At 39.2% G+C, this 19,100-nt stretch overlaps 1 protein-coding gene across 1 annotated transcript; it reads left to right on the top strand.

The window, feature by feature from the left end:
• The first annotated feature begins 475 nt into the window (after nucleotides 1-475).
• On the top strand, nucleotides 476-19,100 carry wdfy1 (WD repeat and FYVE domain containing 1). The gene is made up of 12 exons (XM_088300399.1): nucleotides 476-784; nucleotides 8,717-8,784; nucleotides 8,871-8,944; nucleotides 9,133-9,187; nucleotides 10,842-10,992; nucleotides 11,073-11,185; nucleotides 12,673-12,799; nucleotides 13,551-13,656; nucleotides 14,634-14,735; nucleotides 14,856-14,986; nucleotides 15,093-15,201; nucleotides 15,901-19,100. The coding sequence occupies exons 1-12, from the start codon at nucleotides 648-650 to the stop codon at nucleotides 15,958-15,960; spliced, it is 1,233 nt and encodes a 410-aa protein (XP_088156525.1). The 5' UTR covers nucleotides 476-647; the 3' UTR covers nucleotides 15,961-19,100.

Below are 19,100 nucleotides of genomic sequence, written 5' to 3'. Positions count from 1 at the left end.
AAGAGTTTTTAGTGGCAGTACCACACATTCCTGTTTTTCTTTTGTTTTTTTTGGGTAGCCTCATCCAAATTGGGTTATTCATTCTTGAACTGAAGCATAACGAATACATGGAGCATCTCATTCAGTGGACAGGCAGTTACGAAATATTTCTTACTGATTTACAAAACTTGTAAACTTTAAAGAGCATTTGATAAAGCCTATCAGACAAAACGGCAAAAAAATGCTGAATTGATCACACACAAGACCATCAAATGTAAACACACAAAAGTACACTTTAAATATGTAAATTAAAATCCAAATAAGACATTTTCTGTGTGATTCAAATTTCTCCAGGCTCAAAACCATCGAACCTAGAACACCATAGAACAGCATGTTATACAAAAAAGTATTGAAGCGTTGGACATGTGCATTATAAGGACCTGTACACGTTATATAGCGAAAGTCGAATCCAGACTTTGACTATCATCACTCAGTTCTCATGCCCACGTGAGTACGGCAGCGGCCGTCAAGTAGCATGAGTTGCTGGTCGCATGTCTTGCCGACATTACGGTAACGTGGGCAGCGGCTCAGTGTGTCAGCTGATCCTCCTAGGCTGGGCGAGGAAGAGAATTAGCAGCAGGAAAACATTGTTGCTGGATAGTTAAACCATGGCTGCGGAGATCCATTCGAGGCCTCAAAGCGCCAGGCCAGTTCTTTTGAACAAAATCGAGGGACACGCAGACGCTGTCACAGTTGCCGTTTTAATCCCGAAGGAAGATGGAGTGATCACTGTCAGCGAAGACAGGTGAGTTTTCCAACCTAGCTAACGCGCCTGTTAGCTTTATTGGAGTAGCCTGCGGATTGGCTATAATTTGAGACAGTTATATCGTGTCTATGTGGTATTTACAAAAAATGAATACGTTCAAGTTAACTAAAACGGACCTGAAACTCCCCCGACAGATTTTAGTAGGAACATTTTTTGCCCTAGAAATTAGCCGAACAAATATTTGATTAAATTGATGCTATAAAGATTGTTTGTCGAAGATAGTGTATTGACTAAAATTCTTTGAGGGACGGTGTGTGTTTAATGGTTTTCGTTAGATGTGTCGCTTTTGAATGAAGCTCCTCGGCACACTGAACAACTAACTCTAGCAGTAAACAACCTCGGTTTCCTTTCCCCATGTTGCCGTATAATCCCTTAAATAGACGCCAGTGTTTCCCAAATGTGTTTGGATTTAAAATCGGGTCTTTGTGTGACCGCTGCTCAACCATCAAATGATCGGGCAACAGGAACAATTTAAAACGCTTAATGGGGAGGGGTAAAAACTTAGAATTGGGGAATGGCAGAAAACTGATCATTTGTTCTCAAAATCCACATACATATCTCTACTCATGTCCACTTGAACTTCAGAAAATATCACAATCGCCATAGTATTTGGGGTTTTATAGGCATTAAGCTTTTTGTCTCACAATAGACGATCACTATAGAGCGCTACATTGTAGATATAGTTTTCCTCAGTGGGCCGTTATGACGTTACCAAATATACACAACAAATTGATGGAAAGCCAGTTTTGAAATCAGAAGCCAGTAAGTAATAGTTTGTTCAACAATTTTAAATTTATTTTAAAGGGGCAGGATTGGTAACAAATAAATGGCAACATCTCAATGTTGTTAAAAGTGAAGTAAATGCGTTTGAGACGGGAAGTTGACATGCATGATTTGTCCATCATGAGCCACATAAAATGAGGTCACGGGCCAGATCTGGCCCCTGGGCCTTGAGTTTGACACCTGTGCTATAGAGAATAGAATTTAACATCGCTTAATGTTAGAAAACTACAACCAATCGTCACCAAAATTCACGTGCACATATCTACCTATGCCCACATCAATCTCACAAATAATAAAACAATTGCCGCTTCATTTTAGATTTTAAGGGTCTGAAGAGGGAATAAAAGCTTAACCCTATGTGAATGTCTCTACCTATGGCCATATTAATATCAAAGCGATGGCACCAATGTTTTGGAGTTAATGGACATGAACGTCTTCTCCATAGGTCCTCACTAAAGCTTAATCTCATTTATGAGAAAAACACTTAATGTCCATAAAATTCAAAATATTGAGGCGATTGTTTTAATGTTTTGAGATATTTCTTTAGGCATAGGTAGAGATGTGCACATTAGTTATGGTGATGATTCATTGCAGTTTTCTGACATTAAGCAACAATGAGCTGTTTTACACATATATTAAGTGTTTTAGATTGTTCCTAGAGAAATTGTTGATAATTTGTAAAACTGCGATGCAAGATGATTTGCAAGGAGGAGCGAGCATCGCCATTAACCAGAAATGAGAAGTGGTGCACTTTCCATCACACTTTATAATTCTACAGGGAAGCAAGAGCCAACAGTCACTGACCTCTACGAAAAAAAAAAACCTTTGCAGTTGTTTCTGTTGTGACTACATATAGTTCACTAGAAATTACGGAATGAGTCACTGTATTTATTCTTGATGTAAAGGTAGGTTTTAGTCACATCATCAGTATTTGTCCACAATTTTTAGATACACTGAGCTAGAAATGAAAAGACTAATAATCCTAATCATTAACAGCAGACTGCAACAGTGGTTCTCAAACTTTTACACCCGAGCACCACCTAGAAACAATACTTAGCTCTCCAAGTGCCAGCATAATTACCTCGGTTAAAATAGTGTAGCATAGTAGGCCTATGTGTTCATCAAAAATCAATGCAGGGGCTTTGTTCCTTCTTCGTACGTTATTGTAAGCCACTATAACACGATGTACATTATCAGTATACACAGAGCATTCAACTATAAGAGGAACAATACATAAATGGTTAGTTTAAAACAAAAAGTTTAAATGCAACTGTATTGTACAACAAATTAAATTCTACTGACCGTTCTTAACAAATAAATGTTCGATTTGGCCTTTTTGGCACATAAGTACTTGGGCTAGGCCATTGTGTCACTGACCTTTTTTCCAGGTCCTCCATCTGCACTCTGGCACACTTATCTAGTTGAAACCAGTTAGGACTGTGGAATCACACATTATCATATGGCCTTCTTCCGCGGACTCGCAGAAAAAGGCCCCACGGCGGCGTCTTGGTCTTCCCGGCCTTCGTGAAATAGTTCAAGTGTGAATATGCAGTCCTTTGCTCGTAGTGTTAGTATAAGATAATAGTTTAGTATAATGTAGCGAGCATTTAAGATAAAGGGACAGAGTGCAGGGTTCCCACCAAACAGGACTGTATTGGATTAAAAAAAAAATACATTGAATACATACACGCAATTAATTCTATACTTAGTCGCGTACTACTAGAGCATTTCAATTCAATAGTTATTTGCATACCATAAGAGCATACGGCACTTTGCACTACACTATGACAAAGTAGCTGTCATAAATAACTACAATCCCTACACAATTTAAATACTTGTTATTGCCTGCCTAACCGTTTGCAAAGGCAAGAGGAGCGGGGATTAGATTTAATGACCCGGAATAATTTAAAACCCGTTTTACTTTAGCTAAAACAGCATTGACTTTGCCTAACATTAACCAAAAGGTGAAATTGCAGTTAGAAAGTTGGGAGTTGGCTGCTATATTTCTGGCATGTGTCACTTGTGCATTTAACATTAAAATAACAATTGATTGGTATCCAAATAAAGAGGGATATTTGATAAATTTGTATTACTTAACTTATTTAATCCCAGCCATTTCCATTGGACAACACAACATAATTTATTTTAGTCTCTTTGTTTTCATTAATAAAATATGCAGCCGACTTCATCCTCTTAATATGCACAGAACTGCCATTTTCAAATTATTTGCAACCACCTGTTTTTTGTTCTTTGGAGGCATATCTGGCAACGCTGATAGTGAATGGTTGCTGGTGTAGAAGGGGCATCAACTTTGGAAAAAGTTCCATCTGCAACACTATATAGACTTAATCTAAATAAATAAAAGAATTAAAATCAAAGGTAAACCTGCATAACCGACCTAAGTTGTTATTTAAATTTAAATACGCTTTTTAGGAAACTGTACATAGCTACAGAAGTAACCGTAATATTGTCAATGTAAACACCTTTTTGATTGATGCTTTGCAGTTCTGCACCCCTGTGAATAACGAGTGTTGTCACAATAAAAACATTCTTACCTGCATCAAGTAACCTACCTCAGTGCAGATACTGAAATGATATGGCAAAAACTTAAAACATCATTAATACCATTGAAATCATTGCTGACAAAACATGGAAAATCCAATTGTTATTTTTATTAATTCATTGTTCCTCCGTGCACGTTGTTGTGTGGGGCTGCAGGTGAAAATATACGACACTGCAGTGCAATTGTCCATCTTTCACGCTTTCCACGTGCAAATATTGCACATATTTTACAGGAGTGACTAATAAACAACTTGAAGTCAGCACACACCTCTTTTTTAATGGTCTTTTTTTGTTTGCAATCTGCCGAACTGCTCAGAAGTGATGCTACTGAAAAACACATTGTTTCATTTTTTATGCTGAAGTATTGCAGTGCGGGGTGGCACGGTGAACAACTGGTTAGCACGATGGTCTCGCAGTGCAGTTTTAGTATTTGTATGACGTGTAACTCCATAAAGTACAACAACAATCTCTGGGCATACTGTCACAAAACTACATTTTGCACGTTTGTATTCTCACTGAGTGGGAAATGAACGACCCACCAGTCACTTTCATGCAATAATGTCATTTATTTAGAACACAATGTTTTATTTGAACTACACAGTATATATGTTTATGTTGATAAACACTTTCATGTTTGGTTTTAATAAGAATTCAGTGCACAAATTCCAGTTTATTTGTAATTTTCTCTCTTACACATGGTTCAAAATGACACAGGCTCAAATGTATTCAATATATTTATCTTTTAATAAGTGCACTTTGTGTTTTTTTTGCCAGCATTTAACACATTTTTCTCACAGACTCACTGGCTTGATCAATAGTTGGAAAAATGTAGAAATTACTAGGAAGGAGAAACTGTAAGATGGGCTGAGGGTCACATTGGCCTCAAGTAACTTTATGTAATCAGTGTGTGTATTCCTAATCATGTTTTTATACACTGCCTGTATCATTAATCTTTAACACACACACACACACACAGACACTTACGTTGTTGTTTTGACACACGCAGACACACAGACACCATATCCTGAAGATGTGTGTAGTTAAACTGACCTTTACACCGTGAGTTATGATTTTCTGCCTGCTGGAGTCTCTGATGACTAGTTATTGATGTTTTCTTGTCTTCTGATGACTAGTTATTGATGTTTTCTGTCTCCTGGTGATTAGTTATTGATTTTTTTCTCCCTAGAGACAGACCCCCATTATCTGCTAAGGTATGAGTTTGCTTCAATAAAAAGACAGAGCGGAGGGTGAGAGTCAGAGGGTGCGAGGGATTGAACTAAGCAAGACGCTTGTTTTCCTCCTGGCTCTCTCTCCCATTCCGAATGGCACAAAACGAAAACTTTGCATGGTTTGCTTTGGTTTTCAGCCAACTTTAGTAAGTTATTTTCAGTCTAAAAAAGACGTCGGGGCATTTTAAACCTGACAGAAACGTCGATTGACACAGCTTGGTACAATGTTTTGGAGCCAAACAATTCTATACAAGTACATTAGAGGTTATTTAGATGTATCACCAATTTTCCCAAATCTGGAATCTGTCACTTTTGGATGAATGGAAATTTGTCCGATGTTTAAGGACAGCCCAAGAATCACGAACGATTAAGCCTGCCATAAACTAGAAACAGCTGTGATGTACGTTACACATTGAAGAACATTTGAAATTGCCGTGAACTGACAGTGTGCCGTCCAAGAATAACCCCCCCTCAAGCTTGAGTGAAATTTGCAGCTGCTCACATAGACAAGCCAAATGCCTTCTGAACTAAAATTTTATGGTCAGACAAGACAATCATCGTACTATTTGCAGTAATAAGAAATAAATTTGGCAGAGTAGAAGTGAAGCTTTCAACCTGTAATTATTTTATCCAATTATCAAGTATGGTGATGGTATGATTATGCTCTAGGGGTACCAGTGGTATCTCCCAGCTGCAAACATGCCAGATGCTTGTTGATGACTACATAAAGTGCTTGGCAGAGGTGAAACTTTTGACCGAATATTAGTGGCTGTGTTTGTATATACAGTATTTGAGCATGTGTATGTAATTTTGGCCCTGGATTAGAAGAAAATTACAGATCTAATTTGAATTTGTACAGCCTCTTCTTGTTTGAAAAGATCCTTGTTGTTGTATGTTAGTGATTCCACCCAAGAAAAAGATCAAATTAATTATTAAAAGTTCCAAATTGATTTGAGTCTATGTAAGCATTTGACCATAACTGTACACATAACTGAGCATCGTGCCGGAAATTTGGACAATTACATAAAGTTCTTGAAACATGCCACAATTTGGCCTTTGAGAATACTAAAGCGATGGTGTAGTTTTGCTATTGCAGTGGTTCCACCAATTGTATTTATTTTTTTCCTCAACGAGCTATTATTTTTCTTAATGATGTAAAATCATACAATTGTGTAATTGCCTCATTATCTTACCTATTAAAACTATTTGAATGGTTTAGTCAGAAGTCAATTAAAAAAATAGTGATTTTGTTCAATTTATATCCAAAAGCTGTTTCAAAACAAAAACAAATCACTTTCAATATTACAATATAAAAGTTTACGACGAATTCGTTATTAATAAGATGTACTTCTTCCCAGCCCTTTTCAGGCGTATTGAAAAGGTGTGAAAAGTGTTTGCTCCCTTCCTGATTATTTTTTTTTGCATGTTTGTCACATTAGTCAAAGAACACAAGTAAACACAAACTGCAAATTTTAAATTAAAGTTTTTTTTATTATAAAAGGGAAAACAAAATCCAAACCATGGCTCTGTGTGAAAAAAGTGTTTGCCACCTAAACCTAATAACTAGTTGAGCCAAACTTAGTGCAATCAAGTGTTTGCAATAACTTGAAATGAATCTTTCACAGCGCTTTGGGGGAATTTTGGTCCACTAATTTTTGCAGAATTGTTGTAATTCAGCCACATTGGAAGGTTTTCAAGTTTTTAACGTCATGCCACAGCATTTCAATAGGATTCAGGTCAGGACTTCGACTAGGCCGCTCCAAAGTCTTCATTTTGTTTTTCTTCTGCCATTATGAGGTAGACTTGCTGCTGTGTTTTGGACCATTGTCCTGCTGCAGAACCCAAGTTTGCTTCAGCTTGAGGTCACAAATAGACCACCTGACATTCTCCTTCAGGAATTTTTGGTAGACAGTAGAATTCATGGTTCCATTTATCACAGCAAGTCTTCCAGGTCCTGAAGTAGCAAAATAGCCTCAGAACATCACACCACCACTATATTTTACGGTTGGTATGATTTTCTTTTTCTGTAATGCGGTGTTACTTTTACACCAGATGTAACGGGACACACAACTGATCGCAAAAAAATCAGCTTTTGTCTCGTCAGTCCACAAAGTATTTTCCCAAAAGTCTTGGGGATACTCAAGATGTTTTTTGGGCAAAAGTGAGACGAACCTTTATGTTCTTTTTGCTCAGTAGTGTTTTTCGCCTTGGCCATTTTTGCCCAGTCTCTTATGATGGCGTCATAAACACAATTTCTTAGCTGAGGTAAGTGAGGTCTGCAGTTCTTTGGATGTTGTTGTGGGGTCTTTTGTGACCTCTTGGATGAGTCGTCGCTGTGCTCTTGAGGTAATTTTGGTCAGTCGGCCGCTCCTGGGCAGGCTCACTACTGTTCCATGTTTTCGCCATTTGTGGATAATGGCTCTCACTGTGGTTCGCTGGAAGCCCAAAGCTTTAGAAATGCCTTTATAACCTTTACCAGACTGATAGAGCTCAATTACCTTCTTTCTCAATTATTCCTGAATTCCTTTTTATTTCAGAATAATGTCTAGCTTTTGAGGATCTTTTGGTCTACTTCACGTTGTCAGGCAGGTACTATTCGTTTTTGCACAGGTGTGGCAGTAATAAAGAGAAATTGAACTCCGGTATGATAAAGGACATTTATGTTTTAACAGAGGGGGCAAACACCTTTTCACACAGGGCATTGTAGGTTTTGATTTTTTTATCCTTTAATTAAAAAGACCGTACTTTAAAATGCATATTGTGCTTACTTGCGTTATCTTTGACTAATATTTAAATTCGTTTGATGATCTGAAACAGTTAAGTGTGGCAAACATCCCAAAACTAAGAAATCAGCAAGGGGGCTAGCCCTTTTTCACACCTTATGGCATAGGAGCTGCATCAATAGGTGTGTTCAAGAAAGTCAAAAGGCAGTTTTGTGCAGATTTTAAAAAGAAACATGAAGTGAATGAACATAATTTGCTTCAGTGGGCTACATAAAACGATGTGGTGGGCCAGATCTGGCCCTCGGGCCTTGATTTTGACAGCTGTGCACTTGTGTTTTGCCACTTTTTTTCCTGAGCTACTTGTTAATATACAGTGTTGCGCAAATGCCTTATGACGTACGTTATCATTCAACTATTTTATTAGTCTTATGTGGAAAGAACCGGGCTGAGTTTACAGAGTAAGTATTGAGTTGAAAATACAGGAAGCTTTTCATTGATGCATGTGCTTAAAACAAATTAGCAATCTTTCATTTTCCACATTCACCTTTTAAAACATATACCAGAAAACAGAGGCTTCAGTTTTCTTATAAGTGCATTCTGCATTTAATTTCCAGAACCATCCGGGTGTGGCTAAAGAGAGACAGCGGTCAGTACTGGCCAAGCATCTACCACACAGTCTCCTGTAAGTAAGACTGCACAACATCGGCGACAAATATAGTGTGATTTTCGACATGTCGTGCTCATGGTGATAAGCTTTCTATGTTTTAGCGCCCTGCTCATGTATGTCATATCACCATGACAGTAGACGCCTCTTCATTGGCCAGGACAATGGAGCGGTTGTGGTGAGTGCAACATCCTCAAGACTAATTACTTTGTTCTCACTTCAGGGTCAGGCTTGGTCTTTTGGTTGTTAAAACGCAACTTTTTTTATCATCATAAAAAGCTTGTTTTAATGGATCTCCTCCAAATGCCTTTGAGGGTGGGTTTGTTATTTGTTTTGAAACTTGTTTTTTGTGTGCTTGCCCCTAAGGAGTTTCTCATCTCTGAAGATTTCAACAAGATGAACCATGTAAAAACATATCCAGGTGAGAGGTTTTGATAACGACACTACAATGCGGTCAGAGTCAGGTTTGACCGGATATAATTGCTGGCCGAAGAGGCTGACAGTATTTGCCCTTTTGTTCATTCATGCCATGCCAGCAAACTTTTTTTCTGTGAATTATTTGCATATAATTTTTTGGTTCTTGAACATAATACTTTGATGTGCCATTCTTAGATGGCACTGAATCTCATCATGTACTGACACGATAATCTTTTAGCCGAGTCAGTGGAAAATGATGCTGTTGCGGCAGACAGCCAGTCTGTTGTGCACCACTGGAATCTGGTGTTGACCACTTAGAAGACAAAACAGACAGAAGAGACAAAGCCCACTCGCTTCATACTGTCCCTTCTGGCTTTCATTTGGATCACTTTAGTTTCAATTATCATATCACAGAGATGGATAAAGTCTTCAAAACATGTTTTTCCGATCAGTTCACGACATTTATCATCTGATAATGTTTCATTATACACGATGGCTTGATGCAAGCACGGTCCTTCTCCCACACTGCATGGCAAGAACGTAAATCATTGCTTTCATACATCACAATGAATACTTCAAATATAATTCACTATCGTTGAAAATGTCTCTGAACTGGGTTTTATTTTACCGGATGCCACCTATACCGTATTTTCCGGACTATAAGCTGCTACTTTCTTCCTAGATTTTGAACTATTCGGCAAATACAAAGGTGCGGCTTCTGTTGATTTTTTTTCACTGGTAGGGGCGCTCTATAGTTCAGAAAATACGCAAAATATATCTCTTTCTTTTCCTCTTGGGTCTGTTCTGTTTTAATTAGCGAAGTTGTTGCCGTGTTAAAAGACACTGTTTTAAGAATCTCTTTATGTACCTATATATATATATATATATATATATATATATATATATAATAATTTTTTTTTTTTTTTTTTCGAAAAAAAAAAAAATTTAAAGTTCAATGAAACGATTGGCAATAACAGAACAACTCCTTGAGTTTACAGAAATGTTTGACCATGGCAGTGTCCATGGGTGAGAAACCTTTACTAAACAAGTAATGTGTATTTACATTAATATCATCCATCCATCCATCCATTTTCAATACCGCTTCTCCTCACTAGGGTCGCGGGAGGTGCTGGAGCCTATCCCAGCTATCTTCGGGCAGTAGGCGGGGGACACCCTTAATTGGTTGCCAACCAATTGCAGGGCATACAGAGACGAACAATCATCCACGCTCACACTCATACCTAGGGGCAATTTAGAGGGTTCAATCGACCTACCATGCATGTTTTTGGAATGTGGGAGGAAACCGGAGTAGGAAACCCACGCAAGCACGGGGAGAACATGCAAACTCCACACAGGATGGCCGGAGCCGGGATTGAACCCACGACCGATGCTGTCTCTCACTGAGGCCATCGTGCTAACCAGTCGACCACCGTGCCGCCCCATTCATATCATTCTAAATCAATACCAACATTGGTGTCATTATCGAAATTATTTGGATCAGTCCACCCACCGTTATTTTTGTGGTTAAAGTAGTGTTTCCTGAAATAGTCGCCTGCCAATTATAAGCCACAAATAGACAAACAACCTTGTATGCTTCCAATGTTTGCCTCTTCAAGATGTGATTTGACATGAGATGTGTATGTATGTGTGTTTTGCAGCTCACCAGAACCGCGTTTCAGATATGGTGTTTACCCTAGAGAGCGAGTGGGTAGTGAGCACCGGCCATGACAAGAGTGTTAGCTGGATGTGCACCCAGAGTGGAAGCATGCTGGGGAGACACTACTTCACTTCATGGGCCTCCTGCCTACAGTATCCCTTATTTACCTTTTGGGTTTTTAAGTTCACAACCGTTTCATTTGAGTGGTTTGACACCATAACTCCTTGCTCAGATATGATCATGAGACTCAGCATGCCTTTGTTGGCGATTACTCAGGGCAGATTACCCTGCTGAAACTGGAGAGGCAGACATACTCCATTATCACTACACTGAAGGGCCACGAAGGTATTTCACACAAAAAGCACTCTTAATATTTATGTATAAAGGAAAAAAACTGTTAAAACTATCGTATTAATTTTATTTATACACTGATTTAAACATTTTTTTTTTCGTTTTATAACTCACTGAATAATAGAGCATGTGAATTCACTCACCCCCTTTTCTCTCAATTCATCCATATGACTCCAAAAGGTCCATGATAATTTCTGAATGATCCAATGTTTACCTAAATGACAAAACAAGACCTGATAATAATAATTGGTTAATAAACACGAAACAGTAATCGATAAAAAATGGTTTCGCAATACACTTAAATGCAAAATGAAACTATCAGATTATTCATTTCATCGAAGGAATAATCCATTCTAAAAAATATTCCATAATGACAGTCATCCATGTAATTTTCATGCTCATCAATCTGTTAAGCCTTGAAATGACCCTCGTGACTATTTTGGGAATTTCCCGCGTTAAATAAATAATTATCAATTATCATGTACTTGTAATGGTGTAAAAGCAAGTGGTCTTGATAACATGACTCAACCCCTGCCTTTCTTCTTATTTGGGCATTTTGAAGTTAGTTCCAAAAAGTGCAGTGGACAATGAATCATCTGACCTGATGATAATCTCCATGACTCAACATGTTTATTTTTACCACAATTGTATTTCTTACATTTCAAGCTGCTAATTACACAAGCTAACAGTTTGCTCATGAAACATTCATATGGGATTTAAAAAGCCTCACAATACAAATACAGTCCTTCCTTTCTTTTATATGTACTTATCAAAAGTCCAAGGTGTGGCGCTCTGTTTACGCTGTTATAAAAGAGCAGCATGCCACAATTTACGTCTGATTCGATTAGTTGACTTATCGGGACTACTGTTGGTGATTAGTCGTCCACCCAAATCATTTGTGGCAGCACTAATGTGAATCTTGGTTTCCTTCCAATTTTTGCTTTTATCTTGCAATGTGTTCATATGTTCAATCAATCAATCAACAAATGTCCTGGTATTCTCTGGGTATACAATATATACATTGTATTTTTGGTTTCTTTATTGATACTTGAGGTGTAGTAACATTTTATGCCAGCAGAGAGCAGATTTAAATAGTTATCAGACCTGTGTGAGAGTGTCTTCCCCGTAAGAAGCAGTGACTTATTCTGCTGTATAAATGTGAATCGTTGGATTCAGTTTTATCATACTGTAACTTCCGTCGCCTAATGAAAAGTGCATCTACGATTATGTTATTGTTCTGTCTCTATACGCCGCTGACATAGATGAATAAAGATGTATTTGTGGTTAATAATTCATAATTTATACTCAAATTAAATGAAATTTCTTGCAGCACGCCCGTTGATCTCTCATGGAACATTTGGGTGCTCTGTAATCACTGGCATAAAGGCTATTAAAAAGTACACTAGGTGGCGCCCAGTAGCCATCTCTTGCTTTATATAGCCACGTGTAACAAGTAACACCAGCCATGTTGATCTTTCCAGGCAGTGTAGCAGCCTTGTGGTGGGACCCTGTCCAGAGACTTCTATTCTCAGGTGCCTCTGACCATAGTGTCATCATGTGGGACATAGGAGGACGCAAAGGACGAACCTTAATGTTGCAGGGACATCAGTGAGTCTAGCAGCCTTGCGTTTGTGTAATTGAAATGTTTTGAAAAGTTAACCAATGCGCATAAAATGTCTTAAATGAAAAGCTGAACAGCAGCGTCTCTCTGCATGTGACTCTCTTTTCACAGTTTTTCAGCTGACCACTTAGTCTTTATCCTCATTCGTCCCATCCAGATTTCAGAATTGTGAATACCCATTTCTTCCTGCTTAGTTTGAACATGTGATTTAAAAAAATATATATATATAAATTAAGCGTTATCTCGACTGTAATGTCACTGTACACAGACAAACATTAGATGGGTTCGACTTCTCAAAAGGACAACTTTATATGCAGAATAAACCCTCGGGGCCTACTGCTTTCTGTGTTGCATTGCCCCTCACTCTGCTCACACACTTCCAAATTTCTTTCCAGAAGCCCCCCCCTGTTACTCCAGCATTCAGTGCATCCATCTTAATGTGGCAGGAACACAGAGTAACTGTGAATGCATAACAATACTTTTCTGCACAACCTCAAAGATCACTACTTTGGTAAATGTGCATTTGGTATGCAAAAAGAAAGAGCCACGCCTAAACAAAGCCAACCCAATGTGTGCAACAAAAAACAAGTCGTCTGACTTGTAACATTATATTTTGAATGAGAGTCAGCACAATTTTGAGCACAGCAAAATGTATACAAGTGCTCTACACTAATTCACTGATGTACTCCAAAAAGTGTAATAGACCGTAATAGAATCTTTGTTCTTCAACTCTCCCAGTGAGCGTGTCCAAGCACTGCGCTACCTCCAGTTGACCAGGCAGTTGGTGTCGTGCTCTGCGGATGGAGGCATAGCAGTGTGGAACATGGATACAACCAGAGAAGAGGTTTGCGTCAATATTACATCTCTTGACAAAAATATCTGTCGATAATTAGTTACAATGTATGACTGAAGATTTTTCATTGTCATGGTGCACTTGAGCAGATCGCTAGATGTTGAAATATCACGGATGGTTGGGTGCCGTGCTTGCAATTTTGATCGACCGATCAGCTCCCATGACCCGCCACTTACTTGGATCACTGTGGCAATTCTAAAGTTAAAACATGCAGACGAGTGCCAACCCTGACTCCCTGGGATGCGCACATTATCAGACCCAAAACTTACGGAAGCCCAGCCTCACGGATGCTCCCTGCAGGGCCTCGTTAACCTAGAGCCGATCGCCGGCCCTCCGCAATGTTTCTTTCATATGTCTGCCGTATCAACTTTCGAGGGTACTTTCTGTGCCCACCATGGTGACCGCGGGCAATTGGGAATCAGGGTTCGCTTCCGGAGAAGGAGTCTGAGCAACAGCTAACACATACCACAGTCACCCACTCCTGACTTGTGGAGGGAGTGTCATAAAATAACAATACAGAACTCTTTCTAAGCTCTTTAATTGGAATGAGCGTACTCTAAAACCTTTGGCGAGGAACCATTGAAGAGCAAGTCTGTTGCCTGCAGCCAGTTTACAGCTCCTCTAGTGTATCATAAAGTTGTTGCATTTAAAAAGCTCATCGTTGGATCACAAGACGCGAGCCTGTTTACGGCAAGGTGAGCCACTGTTGTCTGTCCTGCAATTCAATGAAGCTCGGTAAATGGCAGGAGTAACTGACTCTCTAAGTTATGTGGCTCCATGGTTTGGATAGCGTCCATGTGCCATTGTACACTCTCAACAGTTGGGCATGCTTCTGAGGAGTCAGGTGATGTTTTCCTGTGGAACTTCATCACATCGGATCAGATTTTACACTAAAAAGCTGGTGCATTATCTCTATATCTGATTTTGATCGGTTAATCAAATTTAAAAAAGCGCTTCTGTATCTTCAGGCACCTCAGTGGTTGGAAAGCGACTCCTGCCAAAAGTGTGAGCAGCCTTTCTTTTGGAATGTCAAGCAGATGTGGGACACTAAAACCCTCGGGCTCAGACAGGTAACTAGTTTTGTGCTAGCAGCAAGGTGCAGTTGAGACACATATTACTTTATGAGTGTTGTGCATCCTTTCACTGTCATTAGTATGAATTTCAATGTATTTTTTTTTTGTGTGTTCCAGCACCATTGCAGGAAATGTGGCAAAGCTGTGTGTGGTAGATGTAGTTCTAAACGCTCCACATTCCCAATTATGGGCTTTGAGTTTCCAGTGCGGGTGTGTGACCCATGTCTTGACTCTATCAAAGAAGAAGAGTGAGTCAAGTGTTGTGTATTTTTCCTTATAACATTGTAGTGATTGTTGTTGATGAGAACTGGGGTCAAACGTGATGCGCTGAGCGTTTGTTTGTGTGCTTTACAGTCGAACACCATTGGCCACGTTCCATGAGGGGAAACACAACATTGCCCGCATGGACATGGACCCATCCAGAGGCCTGATGGTCACCTGTGGAAGTGACCGCATTGTCAAGGTTGAAAACCGCTCTTTTGAAGCTGTTCAGTTCATATATTGTAATTGATCATCTCTTCTTTAAACAAAGGCTTTTGGGGACAAAATTCTATCCAAAACACCGCTGTATTTTATTTACTCCTAGGGCCGGTTGTTCAAAACTCTGTTATTTTGACCACTGGTTACCCTTTAACCTGGTTAAATTCTTAACCTCCCGTTAGCCAACTTAAATATGCGTTGTTCAAAACATGCTCATGTTGTTAGTTAGAGCGGCATCGTGGAACTTCCAGTTTTCATTGATTATAGCGGCGCCCTATGGACAAAAGCGGTAGTGTTTTGCCTGAACTCAACCACATTTTCCATGAGCGCCAGCGCATGGTGTTGTGATATCCTGAGCTCTCTTAACTATTAGTCATTGAACTGGAAACCGATATCAGTTACTATAGCTACAGACTAGTTGTCCCAGAAGAAGCAACAGTACTCTCTGGAGCAGTTGCTGACTGCATCACATGCAACAGCAGTTGTTGAGGAATTTCTTTCATATCCTGTAAGTGATGGCAAAAGATACTGACACTTGTTGGACATGCTAAAAGTGTCTAAAATGATTGCTTTGTTTGAATGATGATGATCATGACAGTTAAGTACAGAAAGTATGTCACGTGAAAGGAGTCATCTTAGTGCTAGGTGTTCCTGACTTGTCATCCGGTGTTTGTCTCTTCAGATCTGGGATATGACGCAAGTGGTTGGCTGTAGCTTAGCAACAGGCTTCTCTCCACGCTGATTGGGCCAGCCATCCCTTTGGTGTCATGGAAACCCCTCTGTACAGTGCATCATCGCCATCATGCCTGGACTCTGCAGCTTCTGGGGGATGTGCACGTGTGCGTGTGAGAGTGAATGCCAGTAGTGTAGGTCTCCATGTGTTTTTTTTTTTTTGCCCAATCCTTTAGGATGATCCATTTCACTACTTTAGTTCAACATGAAAGTGCACAGGGGTGTGTGTGTGTGTGTGTGTGTGTGTGTGTGTGCGCACCTGGCCCCACACAGAGCACTAAGCACAATGGTGTGTGTATGTAAATGTATGCATGCACTCTCATGGGAAGAGTGTTGATGTTAGTGTTTACGTTTAATATCTCAGTTTCTTTTGAGAAATGTCGACAATGGTCAGTTTTTTTTTTTCATTGTATCCTTTTACTGTAATCGTAGGATTCATAAATTCCTGACCTGCCACACCTGTTAAACTATACACCTGCTTCTGTTGCATATTTTTGCAGTCCACTAACTGTGTCTTACTCGGTAACTTGTATAAACGCGGCACCTGTACATACCCTGCTTCATGCGTCATGAAAATCGTTGATTGGAATGACTTCCTGATCCCAGATATCAGTTCCACCCCGATGTTATTTTTCATCTCTTTTTTCACCGGATGGCCTTAAATCACTCTCAGGAGGTTTTGCATCAGTGGGTTGTCATTGGGTGGGGCGCTTCATTTTAGGTGTTACCATGACTACTATGTCCACATAACCATTAAAATGTGTCAATCAGCCCTAAGTCACATGTTCAGTACGTGGTGCAGCTGACCCGCCCTCCCTTGTGTTGGTCTTAAGTGAGGCAAGAAAAACAAGAGTGGGTTGCTATAGCAACAGGTCAGTCTAACACTGTTTAATAGTCGCATCAAAGATGCTGTTGCTAAGGTAGGGAATTGACTTTTGAACTTGCGTGTTGAGGAGAGAAATTGCACTGCTTGTTGGTAGATTTACCACGTGACACTGATGGAGAAAACTGAAATGTCTTTTGAGAGTTACGAGTAAAATTCATTGAGCTCAATTGGATTTTGACCCCAAAGGCGCAATGGACAGGTGCTAGAATTTTCTTTAACACTAAATGCTGCACATTAGCTTTGTTGCTGGCTGTATCAGCGCTGGCCATGTTCCTTCAAATGCCTTAAAGACAGAAGGACGCATCCTCAAAGCCTTTTTAGTGGCACTTCAGTGATTGACCCCGTGCACTCCTGTAATGAACTTCTGAATGTCCCCTATTTTGGTGTGTTCATCCCTCCTTTCCACCTTGCACGGATTGCACTGTGCAGGAAACATCTCTGAACTCTGAAAGAATAATTGGATTTGTAGCGCTCCTGTAAGTGATAGCTGATTTCTTTTGTGCTTATGTTGGATGCCTGCCTTATTTAGTTCCCAAAAAGTGAACACCGTATATTCCTGGTCACATTCCAGTTTTTGATGTAGTGTATATTTATATTTGCAGTAAAGTATTTATTCTCTGTGTAAAAGGTTGTTTAGTTATGTTTTTCCTTATTATTTAATTACAAACTAATGCCTTTGTAATAATACAGCACATGCACATTTTAAGCAACTATATGGCTGAAATTAACTGCAGTTTCCACCATGCTTGGGAACTCAGAAGTTTAGCTTGGCGGTCACGATCGCTCTCTTCTCGCCCTCTCTTAGACATTGAAGTTAGTTAATTTAATAAAAGGTGTCAATGACAGACTTGAATCAAATCACAGGCCTTAATTTGCACTTGTAAGACTACTGTTGAAATGTTACCTCGCTTTTGGGGCTGAATTCTGTTGTCATGCTTTCTTTACCACGCTGATTGCGAGAGGAATTTGGGCACTGCCAGAACGTTATTGAAGTTCTCGTTAAATATAGTCGCTTATAGTATATATTATATAGTCGCCCCCCAAAAAAGCAAGCACCCATAAAGATGTTTTGTATTTTATCTCTTTTTCAATTAGTGTGCTGATTCAAGCTTGAGACACATCAATAAACAGAAACATTGTATCGCACTTGGACAAAAAAAACTGTACGAAGGTTCAAGAATGTAACAGTTATGAGATGTTTAACACTTAGCAAACGTTAATCTGTGCTAGCACTCGTCTGTGGCTCTGCTTGCCTTGATGTATTGTGAAAAAATGTAATTAGAAACTCATGTGTTGGGGTTATTTTGAAAATTAATATAATTGTAAGACAATTCCCAAAACTCATACTGTAACATCTTGCGGTTTGCCCCAATTTTGGAACTAGGAAATGAAAAATATTTTTACTTTGTTTAATTTCACACTTGCTGGGTTGCCCATATTTCCCTAGATGCAAATAACTCTACACAATCAATTCAAAAGTACAATTTCCCATTGTTTTCTGTCGCCTATGAAAGGCCTAATGTCTACAAACCTATTCATGTTACAATGTTGTTCGGGAGGAATCAGTGGTGAACTGACTTTTATAGCAAATCTAATATTCCCAAAATGGACTCAGACCTTAAAATAGCAACATTCTTGCCGTTATTTCCATACAGCAATCACTCTTGTACTCTTTTTACAACAAGGGAATGATGCTACTATTAGAACTCTGCCGGCTTTTAGGGTTCAGTCAAATGAAAAAAAAAGCCACATCTGTGGGAGGCTGATGTGATAGTGTATTTAAAAATACACAACTTTCACAGGGTAACAGTTGATGCTGAGTTTTTTTTTACTCATGATGATCATGATTTTTGCATTCAGATCATCTCATACTTTGTGTGTTCCTCAGTGGCCGCATTTCATATCCACCTTGTCCGCTTTGTCCTCCGCTTCCTATTGGTTATTTGTATTCATGACATCTAATAGAGAACTTAGTCTAGTTGAAGTGCTTCACGCTTCTTGTCAAGGTCATCAAACACTATAGACGCTGCTGGCATTGGTCTTTTACAAGTGGCAACTATTGACAGATGAGTCAACTCACATGATTACCCTACATACCCATTCAATGGATTTCTGTGTGATCTCACTTTTTATGTTTGCAGTCTGCTTGTAAAATTAATGTTCAAAATACAATGAGACTCATTTGTATCCGATGTTTCAGGGACAATGAGTTATTGCTTGATAATAAAGATATTACAGTATAAATAAAGTTGTCTTGTATTGCA

Source organism: Idiotropiscis lumnitzeri, chromosome 7 (genome assembly GCF_059441095.1).
Source record: "Idiotropiscis lumnitzeri isolate Australia: NSW breed Sydney's pygmy pipehorse chromosome 7, RoL_Ilum_1.0, whole genome shotgun sequence".
NCBI classification, from domain to species: Eukaryota; Metazoa; Chordata; class Actinopteri; order Syngnathiformes; family Syngnathidae; genus Idiotropiscis; species Idiotropiscis lumnitzeri.
This window is presented reverse-complemented; position numbering and strand designations above follow the sequence as displayed.